Source organism: Electrophorus electricus, chromosome 3 (assembly GCF_013358815.1).
Source record: "Electrophorus electricus isolate fEleEle1 chromosome 3, fEleEle1.pri, whole genome shotgun sequence".
Taxonomy (NCBI): domain Eukaryota; kingdom Metazoa; phylum Chordata; class Actinopteri; order Gymnotiformes; family Gymnotidae; genus Electrophorus; species Electrophorus electricus.
Window position 1 is genome coordinate 10,738,446 of NC_049537.1, and position 11,555 is coordinate 10,750,000.

General features: G+C 39.8%; 2 protein-coding genes across 2 annotated transcripts in view; both read right to left on the bottom strand.

Annotated features, from left to right (window-relative positions):
* Positions 1-33: 33 nt before the first annotated feature.
* pa2g4a (proliferation-associated 2G4, a) lies at positions 34-8,893 on the bottom strand. The gene is made up of 13 exons (XM_027016767.2): positions 8,699-8,893; positions 7,307-7,435; positions 7,024-7,129; positions 6,531-6,600; positions 6,310-6,402; positions 6,012-6,075; positions 5,752-5,830; positions 4,771-4,849; positions 3,017-3,150; positions 2,782-2,876; positions 2,543-2,670; positions 1,983-2,036; positions 34-1,837 (listed from the first exon to the last, which is right to left on the bottom strand). Exons 1-13 carry the CDS (start codon positions 8,781-8,783, stop codon positions 1,775-1,777), a joined length of 1,179 nt encoding a protein of 392 aa, XP_026872568.2. The 5' UTR covers positions 8,784-8,893; the 3' UTR covers positions 34-1,774.
* Positions 8,894-9,015: 122 nt separating this feature from the next.
* Positions 9,016-11,555, bottom strand: part of erbb3a (erb-b2 receptor tyrosine kinase 3a) — a 19,998-nt gene continuing 17,458 nt past the window's right edge. The window contains exons 26-28 of the mRNA XM_035524561.1: positions 11,384-11,452; positions 10,971-11,253; positions 9,016-10,859 (exon numbers count right to left, since the gene is read on the bottom strand). Coding sequence (XP_035380454.1) covers positions 10,033-10,859; positions 10,971-11,253; positions 11,384-11,452 — 1,179 coding nt within the window. The 3' untranslated portion in view covers positions 9,016-10,032. The remainder of the gene's footprint in view (positions 10,860-10,970; positions 11,254-11,383; positions 11,453-11,555) is intronic.

The window sequence follows — 11,555 nt, forward strand, 5'->3', positions numbered from 1 at the left end:
AGGCATTTCAAATGATGAGACAGTTAAAGAAAAAATATTTAAAGTTTCATTTTATTTCATTAGTTGTAAAATAGTCTCATATACTGTTTTTCCTATAAAACAAGATGTGTCAATTTCAAAGTCTCAGGCATGCCAAATAACCTCCACAGGTTTTCTGGGATGGCCCAAGTATACGATCTGGGAACAACGTAAAAGGCTAACCAAACTCATCTCCCCACTGCCACATCAAAATCCACCTGATCTGCCCAGCCACCTGCTATGTTCAAGTGTTGGCCAAATCCTAAATCAGAGACCAGCCACTTCCTCCTGCCCCATTCCTCATGGGACTGGCTTGTAACCTGCTCACTCATGTTTAACAGGTAGAAAATTCCCCACAAGGGGAGATAGTAGCACTTAAGTAGATTTTTGCATGCATCGTTGCAAGGGATGAAACTGGTATGTCCTTAACGCCACATACCCTTGTTGAAGAAAACAGACTAAAGGATGTTGCCCGGGAACTTTGAGTTCAAGTATCTCAGGCCCATCTTAAGACCATTTCTCAACCCATAAGTTGCGATATTGCAATTTCACATTAACTGGAATCTGCATGGCTAAATTCAGAGAGACAAATCATCCCATACTTGGTTAACAACTCTGTTTAGGCCACTAATATTGTATGTGTTACAGCAAATCATAGCAAGTCAATGGTTTATATTTATTACAGAAATTAAAGACAAAGAAAAAAAAAAATTACATCCGAAGATTAAAGCCTGGTATCTCATTATACCCCATGTTTACTCTTTACCAAAAATGTGTCTGATATATGCACATACGGAAAGAAAAAAGCTCTGGGAAAGTGGCTTAGCAGTGTTTTGAACCTGGTCTCTTACTTGGTGCTAAATATTACATATTCTTCAACATGTCATTAGGTTTATATGAGTAGTTTTAATTGAGCTGGGGATACTTTCATGGTCCAATACAAGCTTTACACAGAAGAAAATCAATTTTTAAAATGCCAATGCAAAACAAATTATAGGGAAAAGATTAGCTTATGTATTTCTCAATATTTCTCAATTCAGACAAAGCTGCGCTCTGGTTTAAAGCTCAGTCAGACTAGAAAGAAGACAAAGATGGCAGTTAATAAAGGAAACGTAGTTCCCAAAAGTCCACGGTTCAAAATTCTCTATCTTCAGAAGAATGAAGTATATAAGAATTCTGTGCACAGAATTCTAATGCCCCAGAAAGCACTCCCAACACTCCATGGAAGGATTTTAGATTCAAAAAGTAAAGTCAATTTTGCCTAAAAAACATTCCAACCCTGAGGAATGAGAATGGATTTGGGTAACTTTTCCAAAGTTCAATTGCTCACTACTTCCTTTCATTACTATTTAACTAGCAGTTTGAATTCAAACATTAGGGCAAAGCATTTTTAAAAAAATTAGATTAGCAACACGTGGATAAAACCACAACTCTACAAAAGTCTTGCTAAGTTTTTTTTGTTTTTTTTTTTAAATCATGACATTTCGAAAAGGTCTGGTTTTGCAGATTCCAAAGAAAAACTGAGTGCTTCAAAAAAGTAAGCACAGATTTTTATGAAAATCAGTAGAAAGTCACTGTCATCTATAAGTCCAATTTCAAATTAACATACTTCCGAATGACACAGTCCAATGTTTCTCAAAAACATATATAGGGGAGCTGATGGGCACGACTTGCATTAAGGTTTTTGCAAATTGAATGTGTTATGCCTGTGTCTGTGTGTGTGTGTGGGGGGGGGGGGGGGCTTGTTGTAGAGTATCTATTCTGCTGCAACTTCATTCTCTACTCGAGGTCCTGCAGCATTTTCTGCAGTCTTGGAAGCCTGTGGCAAAATAAAATGTGGAACAGAACTAAGAAAATGTGATTAATTATACATAAAGAAATCTTTGCTGTCCATAAAGGAAAGCATATTAATGGCAGTATCCAAACACTGAAAACTTAGATTTGCCTTTGACCAAACACCTCACCTTCTTTTTCTTCTTTTTCTGTGCTTTACGACTTGCAGAGCTTTGTATCAGTGACTGTAAAAGAACATTTTATATCACGCATTAAGTAATAAAAGAAGATATTAAATGTCTAAATATGAAATTTGATCCTTACAAAGTCATTGTCTTATTAAAACCTTATACCTAGGCATATATAGTTGTTTAATAATCTAATACCATGTACACTTAGTCAGCTACATTCTATGCCATTCATTAATGGTTAATTTTTGACTAGAAGACCTCTGTTGACTGTATATTATTTAAACAGCAGGAGACTTTAGCAAAGCAGTGGTGATGCTGACGTGGTAGTGATTAGGTTACTGATAGCTGTATCAGGTTTTTACACACATCAGTCTGACTTCTGAGGTGAAAGCCGACCATCCAAAAAACGCCAACCAACAGCAGCCCTCTAGTCAGAAATCAACCACCGATGACAGGATATAAGGCAGCCAACACAGCCTGTCTGTGTGTATGCCAGAATGCTTCAGGCAATATTACATGGGTGACTTGACTTTTCATGAAATGCTGTGGGATTTTTATACCTTTAGCTCAGGATCCTGAACGTCATGCTCAGATATGTAAAGCTCTGGTTCAAATGGCCCACTGGTGATTCTCAGAGGTCCGTTAGCCATCAGCAGCACTGTGAACTTAAACTGAGCCACATACTCTCCTAGACAGAGAGGAGGACATAAATGTGTTTTCAGTTGACAAGGAGGGAAGAGTGATAGAAGAGAATAAGAAGAAAAACATGTGGGGAAAAAACAGGGTGGGTGGTTCTCACCCTCCTTCTCATGCAGTACACTGAAGGGCTGCAGGAGTTCGTGCTTAGCGCACTCAACCACTCCTAGACAAGCCTTTCCTTCATCTTCAAACGCCCTGGTGGACAGAGGCGCTGTCAGTCCCTATATCTAGCTTCTGGGTCATATGCATCAACTTGATCAAAAAGAATTAAGAGATCCATAAAAAAGTGCAAGAAAGCACTGAATGAATAAGTGGCTGCAAGCAGTATATGCTACCTAAGAGTGAAAGGCATGGCGTCAAAGCGTCTCTCCACCTCACTGAAGAACATTCTGGAAGTCTTCATCTTCAGTCCATATTGTTTACTGGGGTCTCGCTTGTAGATGGTGGTCCTTTGACCGCCATCTCTTGCCTTACACAAACAAGAAATACAGATGGTTCTTACTGAGTAGATGTTCTGTTTGACAAGTTGTGCTCCTTGTAGTCTAAGAAAATGTGAGCATTTTAATTTAGTGCATTTTATGGGTTACCACTCTAGATACAGCTTAGACGTATATAGGTTCTTCAGTTGAGAACCTGTCTAAATTGTAGGATGATTTAGATCAACAATGTTATTACAGGTCTGTGAAAAAATTGAGAACTCTCCAAAACAATTGTATTTCTGCACAAAATTCTCCTAAAATGTAATCTGATCTTTACTATCTAATGACTACTGCAATTATGTTTCTCAAACACAAATGTATAAGTCACAGCATTATTAAACAATATATGGCATTAAAAGAAAAAAAAATCCATAAACCCTTATATTTAATAACCCCTATATTTAATAATAATAACGCAACCTGCTTTACTGGTAATAATCTGGACTAAGCACTTTGAGTAGCTGCTGCTCAGCACTGCAGTGTGTTCTGGCTCCCTCAAAATGTTTCACTTAATATACATTTTTGTAATGTTTTGCTTTAGATCACACCATAGCATCCCTGTGAGATCTGGATCAGTATACTCATTAAACCTAAAGCATAACATTTCTTTTGTATGAAGGATATCTGTTGATTTATTCTGTTTTATGGATCACTGTCATGTTTCATACCCAACTTCTGCTGGGATTTAGATGACATGGCATTTTACTATAGTATTTCCAGAAAAAGGAAAACTGGGAACTCTGTGCTCTAGACTCACTAGCAGTCTCACAACAATCAATTCCTGCTAGAATTTGGGATGTAGGTTTTAGCACTGGCATGCAGTGGTCTGTTTTCTCCAAACCCAGTACTGTGCACATTGTATGCTTTTCAGGTTCAACCTCTCATCTGCTCACAGAAAATTGTTCCAGCAGTGCTGTGGAGCATGCAGGTAGTCTTTAGTAAACTTGAGACTGACAGCATTGTTTAATGGGATGCAGTAGATAAAGAACAAAGACGATTACGTGCAGGAGATGTCTGCAGATCCTCAACCACCAACTGAAGGTTTGTCACGTTTTATGATTCTAAAGCATGTTCTTTCCAAATCCCACATGAACTGTGAGTGGAATGCCTCACGTCACAATTTCTCTATTTTCAAGAGCTCAATATGATAAAGGTTCACGTCTTCTCCATTAATGCCTTTGACTGTACAAACAATTTGTACAATGAAGTTATGCCAATGTAATCTGTGTTTGTTACATATGAATGTCTTTATTAAGAGTTAAATGAAGATCAGATCACATTTTAAGAGCCAATCATGCAAAAACCAAGCCAATCCAGTAAGGGTTCATAAACTATATGCTCTACAATACATCATGACAGCTTAGCAGAGTTCACTTTTGTTACAGTAAAAAAGACTAGTATAGTCTCTTAAAACAGACCCAGTAACTGAGGATATGAGGACAAAAAAACTTTTGATTTGTGACATACAAATATTGATGAGTAATAATATTAATTCATTATACAATAAATTAACCTTTATGATGTATAAACATGGTGTATTGTGTGAACATTCAAAGGCCAGTAATATGTATTCAACTGGTTTTATAGGGTGACTATGAGGGACAAATTACCTTCCCTTCTCCTGTACTGATCAAGACATCCACAGCATACACTTCATGGACCTCAAACTCTGCTTTCTCATGGTCCTTCCTTTGAGAAGATAAAGAAGTTATTTTCTAAATTATCATGCATGAAAACAACGTTTACATGTGCAACAACCTTTAAAAAAAAATTCCCATCGTGTTTTAATGAGCACCTACCCTGTGAGATGGGAGCGTGGTACACAAGTTCAGGATTCATCCCCTTTGTGAACACATGACTTTGGGACCGAATGCCCAATTGGGAGGACAATTGTGAACTTATTGACTGTGAAATAGGGAAATGCAGGAACCAGGAAGAGACCTGTTTTTTTGGACATACTGAAGCAGCATGTAGTGGGGTTTTCAATTTGCATATTCTCTCGCACAACTTTCCACTCTGTGGAAATGTACTTTGAGTTGGATTACACTTTTTCCTTACCCCAAGGTATCAACAGAGCTACGGTGAACATAATTTCCCATTCTACCAAAGGGGACCATTGGGTGAGCTCAGAGTTGGAAAAGACACTGCCGAGACTCCAACCTGGTTTACCTTACTCATTATTCCCTTGGTTAGGAATTCTTTTACAACCATTGTGTGATGTCATGTTCTGTCTATCTTTGTTGACGATGTAATGATACTGATTGTAGGAAATGTTTGGGTATGCAAAAAATATAGGAAATGTTTGGTGTCAGTAAATGCCACAAATGTTTACATTAGTTTGAGTATATGTGAGGATATTCATGACTTAACGCAAGAGTGCTAGTTGCACCACCCCAACTTTGCTTGTGTATGTGAAGGAGTCCTGGAGAAAACATGGCAAACTTCACAATTTGTGCATACGGAAACACACATCAAGGTTTTTTTTGAAAGGGGGGGTTAAGCCATGTTGCTCTGTAGTCCGTCTTCTTATAACATTGGATTTCATTGTAACATGGCTTTTATGGCATGCATAAGGGAGAGTTGTATTTTACCTTTGCTGATCTGTGGGATTTTGAATGATGGTCTTCTCTCCATCAATAACATGTTGTTTCAATTGATGTGACAACATGCCTATAAAAGGGATATCAGTAAGGACCACAAAAAGTAACAATACCTCACTCACTTGTTAGGATTGTACACCCTCATATTTTAATCACAGTGCAAGTATGTTTTGGGGATTCCCTGTGTTGGGCCTAAGAAAAAGTTGCATGCATGAAAGCCTGCAGTACCAAAGGGAAAAAACAATGCTCACCCTCTATTGGACTGCATTTGAATGACTGAGCAATCTTATTCCATGCCTCAGTCACCTGTGTGTTCTGGGAGATTAAAAAAAAAAGAAAAAAAAGAGCAATTTAAAAACAACTTGTATACAGACATGACTCATTTCACACCCCCTTAATTTAGGGGGACAGAGAAATTTTTTGTTCTCACAAATAAAGGATTAAATACATACAGAAGTGTGCCAGTTTAAGCTTGAGGTGAAGTTTTATTTTACACATGGTTGCCAGGTTGTACCAAATAGCCTGTAAAACACTTGCACATGCACGCACTTGGTTGCCAGGCTTTACAAGACGAAGTGCTGCCTCTCCACACAAGTAGGCGGCTTTGATGACATCAGCTTTCCTGCCTGTCACAGGTGCTTCCTGAGAGGATTTAATACTGGGAGTCATAAATTCCGGCGAAAATAGCCTTATTCAATTTCACTGAACATAGCAATAAAGACTGAGAACAACAATAATAAGCATTACAAAACCCCAACTTCCATACACACCTTACTGGCCCCAACAACAAAGCTATGGGCTACATTGGAGATAAAGCCATCGACATGTACTCCAAGATCACTGCACAGACAAGGAGAAGGAAAAAAGGGAGGAGAGGGATGAGTGGTGAGACAAATAATAAAAAACAACCCCCACCAAAACCATGAGCTACCCAAGTCATCCAACAGCTGCAATGTTCAGTCCCCAGACATATAAAAATGTTAACACCCCACTCAACCCAAGCAAACAGTACCAAACCACTTGAATGATGATGTCATTAGTTCATGAACTATGAGCGAACTGATGTACACTCATTGATCAAACGTTTTCTATCATTCACAATACCCATGTTAAGCAGCAATCAGGGCAAGGAAATTAGAGAGGCTTACAAACACTGACACACACAATGGGGAAAACTGCTCACAAGACAGAACAGAAAGGGGGTGCCAAAGGGGAAGAAAACTGTAAAAAGGCCGGGAACCGGCCGTGGTGGAAGGTGCCTACATTTTGACCAAGTCTCCGTCTTTAAGCGTGTAGTCAGGGTCACTCTTCAAGGGAGAGAAGTGGCATACACAGTTATTGACTGACACGCTGGTGGGGAACGCAATGCCTGCAAGAAAGACAACCACCCGTCCTCAACACTTGTCCTCCAGGAAAAGATAATGTGTACGTGTATGAGAAAGGCCAAGAATAAGGGAGAATTGTGATTGTAAATTAGACAAATTAGTTTCATGTACTTCACAATCTTGGCTTCAAGTTGTCTAGGCTATTATTCCCTCCCTCTTACCTTTCTTCATGTCTTTCTCTTTCTTGAAGACCTTCCCAGTCTCAGTCATAATGTAAGAATCTCCTTTCTCACACAGACTGAGAACAGACACACCTGGCTTGGCTGCCTCGATGACCATCTTCAGTGCCTCTGAGCGAGGGGACAGGTGAAAAGATAAAAAATTAAGCAAGGTATCATAGTATTGTAACTAACTTATTTGCACCTGCTATACTCTTCATGTACAAAAATAAAATAGAGAAGCGGTTGTCTGTAGTGTCACGTATTCCGATTACTAGCTTTTTTGGCCACTGATCAAGTCAAGATCAGCGTACAGAGTTTTAAACGTTTTCTGAGAAACATATTGCAATACCAGTCACAAGAACAGACTAATGGAGAGAAGTATTCCGTTGCCTTACAAATGTATAAGGACCGTAGACCGTAGAGGTAACGAACATTGTTTTGAAAATACATGTCCGGGTCATGGATACTAGTGTTAGCAAGGCAGCTGCTCAAGTACTCCGTCAGCATTCCAGATGTCAGCGACTAAACAGAATGCAACTGTGCAAGTGCTCGTTAGCTACAAGTTAAGTGTGTAGAGATTTTTCTTTCAAACGAAGCCATTAGCTAACTAATATTATATAGCTAGCTTTATAAAATAAGGAGCAAAGATACTTTGCACACCGAGTTATTGAGGTGCTATGAAAGATTTGCTAGCGTGCACTCCAGTTTGTTCGCTAAATCCACATTAGCAGAGTGGCAAGTTAGCTAGCTTGCTAACCGGTCGTGTCTGGATGCGTGGGAAGTGACAGACGAGACCGTAGCTACCTAGCGTTAGCCAACCTAGCAATTATATAGCTATCTTAGCCTATCTAACTAGCTAACTACCTACAATCTGTTGACTATTGAGATTTCTGATCGCAATACTGATAAATACTCTGCAGATAGCTATCTAACTATTCAAAATCTAACCAAACAACCGATGTGCTAATATTGCTAACAATAAATTTACAAGTAAGCTAGCCAGCTATCAGATACTTAACTAGCTAGCCATCTAACGCTAACTAAATAGTGAGCAGGAATACATGGGCCATTTTATTGGCTAGCTAATCTAACATTTGCTGGCTAGCTAGCGTTAGCTGTCTTGGTTCCATTGTTGATCACTAGCTAGCTGTATTCTCTACAAGGAATAACACCAATAAGTTAGCTAAACCAAAGCTGTCAATATATGGAAGGAATACATAGCTAAGCAAGCTTAGCGTGTTTCAGGGTCTAGTGATTACCGTTATTCCCTCACACCCTTACATTACTGCACATGGCACACGGTAGCTGGACTAGTGAACAAGGCCGTTATGTTAAGGTATATGAGCAGGTCAACGACTCGAAATCATCATTGCTATTCTGCAACAAACTTACGGTTGGCAATGTCACCACCCATCTTATACTTGGTCACGACCAAGTCTTCAGCGATGGTCTGCTCTTGCTGTTCGTCGTCGGACATCTTCGCAACGGATATCGAAGCAAATCCCAATCCGATGAATAGACCAGCAAGATCAGGTACACCACCAGGGTGTTCTCCGCCGCGCTTCGTTCGTCTGGCCTCCACGCACTCCAGACCCCGCCCACAAAGTCAAAACGTAACGATAAACGTCACCAAACCAGAACGTACCGCCAAAATACAGGCCACGAAATTTCTCAACTTATTTATTTATTTATTCCATACATTTGCCAAATGTTCAGTGTTTTTTTTATGAATGAAATTAATATTATAGAGATTTATAATTCACCTTCAAATTCAATTGTAAACCTGTCCATTTATTACGTTTAACATTTAAATTTAAAACATCTAACAAAACATATATAAAAACAGACTTAGGCTTTACCAAAATACACAGAATATAACCTATACAAATATACAGAAACAAGGAAATAAACTTGTTTGAGTCACACAAAAGTGTAAAGATTGTTAACTGGTCTTTTTTAATATGACCCCAGTACAAAATTCCTTCTTTATATAGACATATTTACACAAATACATGAAACAATTCAAGCAAATAAAGAAATATCCTTTTGTGTTGCAGACAAATTTTCTGGATATGACCAGAAAACATTTATATATATATAAAATGTATACAAAAATAGTGTTAAAAAGCAAATATCCCTGATTCATTGACAATGTTGGTACAGTTGGATAGATTGCAAGCTGCCATGCTATAATGTTGAAGGCACCTGTAACAGACATACTGATTCATAAACACACTGACAAACGGAAAGCCCTGTTTTGCTTATATATCTTTAAAAAATAGTCTCATTTGTGTCCTGGGGACATGAAATATTCACTGGCATACGTGTTTGTATGCCTCAATGCATTACCTGCAATAGCTCATTATCTGGTACTGGCATCCTTCACTATGTTTTAAGTGTGTGTGTGTGTGTGTGTGTATGTGTGTGTGTTTTAGTGAGGCATGTTTTTTTATTTATTTTTATTTTTTTATTATTATTTTTTTATTTTTTTTACCAAGGCTGCTTTAGCCAAGGTGATATGTAATGCTTCACTGATTGCTATTGTGCTTAATCAGTGCTAATAATTTTCAGTTAGGTCTCGATTTATTTATCCATTCCCTCACCTTATGTAGCTATTCTTATTTCCTCTTTTAGGCTCAGTTTCTCACGCACTTAAAAAACACATTCACTTTTTTATTCCATTCACTCTTCAATTCTCACCCACTCACACTCTCACTCTACCCATCCTATGTACGCACTGCATTTGCTTTAGAGTACAATCGGCTGTGCCAGTAGTCAGGATTGTCAAAAGACCTGTCGCTCCCTTCCCTGTCCATGCCCATTCCTGCATATACTTTAACATATGGCCCCATTCCTAGGCTGGGCTGACCCCAAGACCGATCACCTTCCTGGGTCTTAGCCATCTCCTGTTCCCCTTCCACCTGGAGGTTCTGGTATACCACTGAGCTCCCCTGTACTGCCAACGAGTCCATCTCTTCATATTCATACATCTCTTCCTCCCCACCATTCAAGCTCTGCACCATTAGTGAGCGCCTCAGCCTGGGTTGGTGGTTTGTGTACTGATAGTCCTCCTCTCTGTCCTCATCTTCAACTGAGGATTTTGGGGGAGGAACTTGGGTGTCTGTCTTTGGGAGGTGAACTCTGGGTGGTGTGAGGGGGGCTGCTGCCCCAGGCCCACTGCGAATGTCCATGTACTCGTAGAGGAGCTCTTGATCCTGGTCAGCCTCAGCATACTCTGGCTCGCTGGATAGAAATTCTGCCTCAGTACGGATTCTCTCGTTCAGAGAGGATTGCGATACCCATCCACTGCTTTCTGAGCCCTCCATGGACAATCTTTCATTTGGATGTCTGGAACCTGGAAAACTGTGTCTCAACACAGGATGGGAGGTGGAACTGCAGCCTTGGTTCATGTATCTGAGGGGAAGGTTCTGGTTGTTCATATACTCATATTCCTCTTCAGCACTACTATTTTCCTCTAGCAGTTCTAGGGAATGACCCTTAGATAACCTCCCATGCGACAGTGTGACACGGGGAGATGTGGAAAGCATTGTGTCTGAAGGGAGAAGGAAGATGTTTAAAAAACGTACTGATATCTGACAATACCTAGAGTCAAGACCAAGAAAATGGTCAGGCTCAGTAAAAGGTTTTTGTTTTGTTTCCTTACCTCTCTCTGGACTATCACTTAGTCCCGGCAACACATATCCATTTTGGTCTTCCTCTCCTTCTGTGCATGGAGAGGGAGTATCAGGGATGGGTGTGTCTGGAGGGCCTGATAGGCTGTCTCTCTGAGACAGGTAGGCACTGTCCTCTCGTGGCCGCGCCCCCCTCTGACTGCTGCCTGCTGCAAAGTCTTCATTCATCTCCAGTTCCAACACAGTGCCACGCCCCTCAGAGCTCTCAGAGATAGTGCGGGTGGAGTTGAGACGTGAGCGTGGCGGCCATACAGTCTAAAACAGGACATGAAGTATGTTACACTGAGCAAAAGCAACACAGACAGTGTGTCACATTACCACTATCATGACAGCACATGAAGTACATCTGTCACAGCTGTAGGAAATACAGGAAATTAGGAAATACCTGCACAGAGCCCTCCACACTTGGCGTCATTGGCAAATAACCAGCAAGACAGGATGGGGTCAGAGATGTCTGGATGAAAAAAAAAAAAAAGTGCTCATGATAAAAAGACAAAGGCATGTTATTGACTTCTCCAGTGGCTTAAAGTATTTCCCAAACACACTGAAGCCTCATT

Excerpts from the sequence above, each read along its gene's own strand:
- pa2g4a (XM_027016767.2), bottom strand. The coding sequence starts at position 8,783 with ATGTCCGACGACGAACAGCAAGAGCAGACCATCGCTGAAGACTTGGTC. Across the intron at positions 6,601-7,023 it reads GACGGAGACTTGGTCAAAAT|TGATCTTGGAGTACATGTCG; the intron begins GTAGGCACCTTC and ends TTGTCTGTGCAG. Across the intron at positions 5,831-6,011 it reads CAAATGCAGTCCAATAGAGG|GCATGTTGTCACATCAATTG; the intron begins GTGAGCATTGTT and ends TCCCTTTTATAG.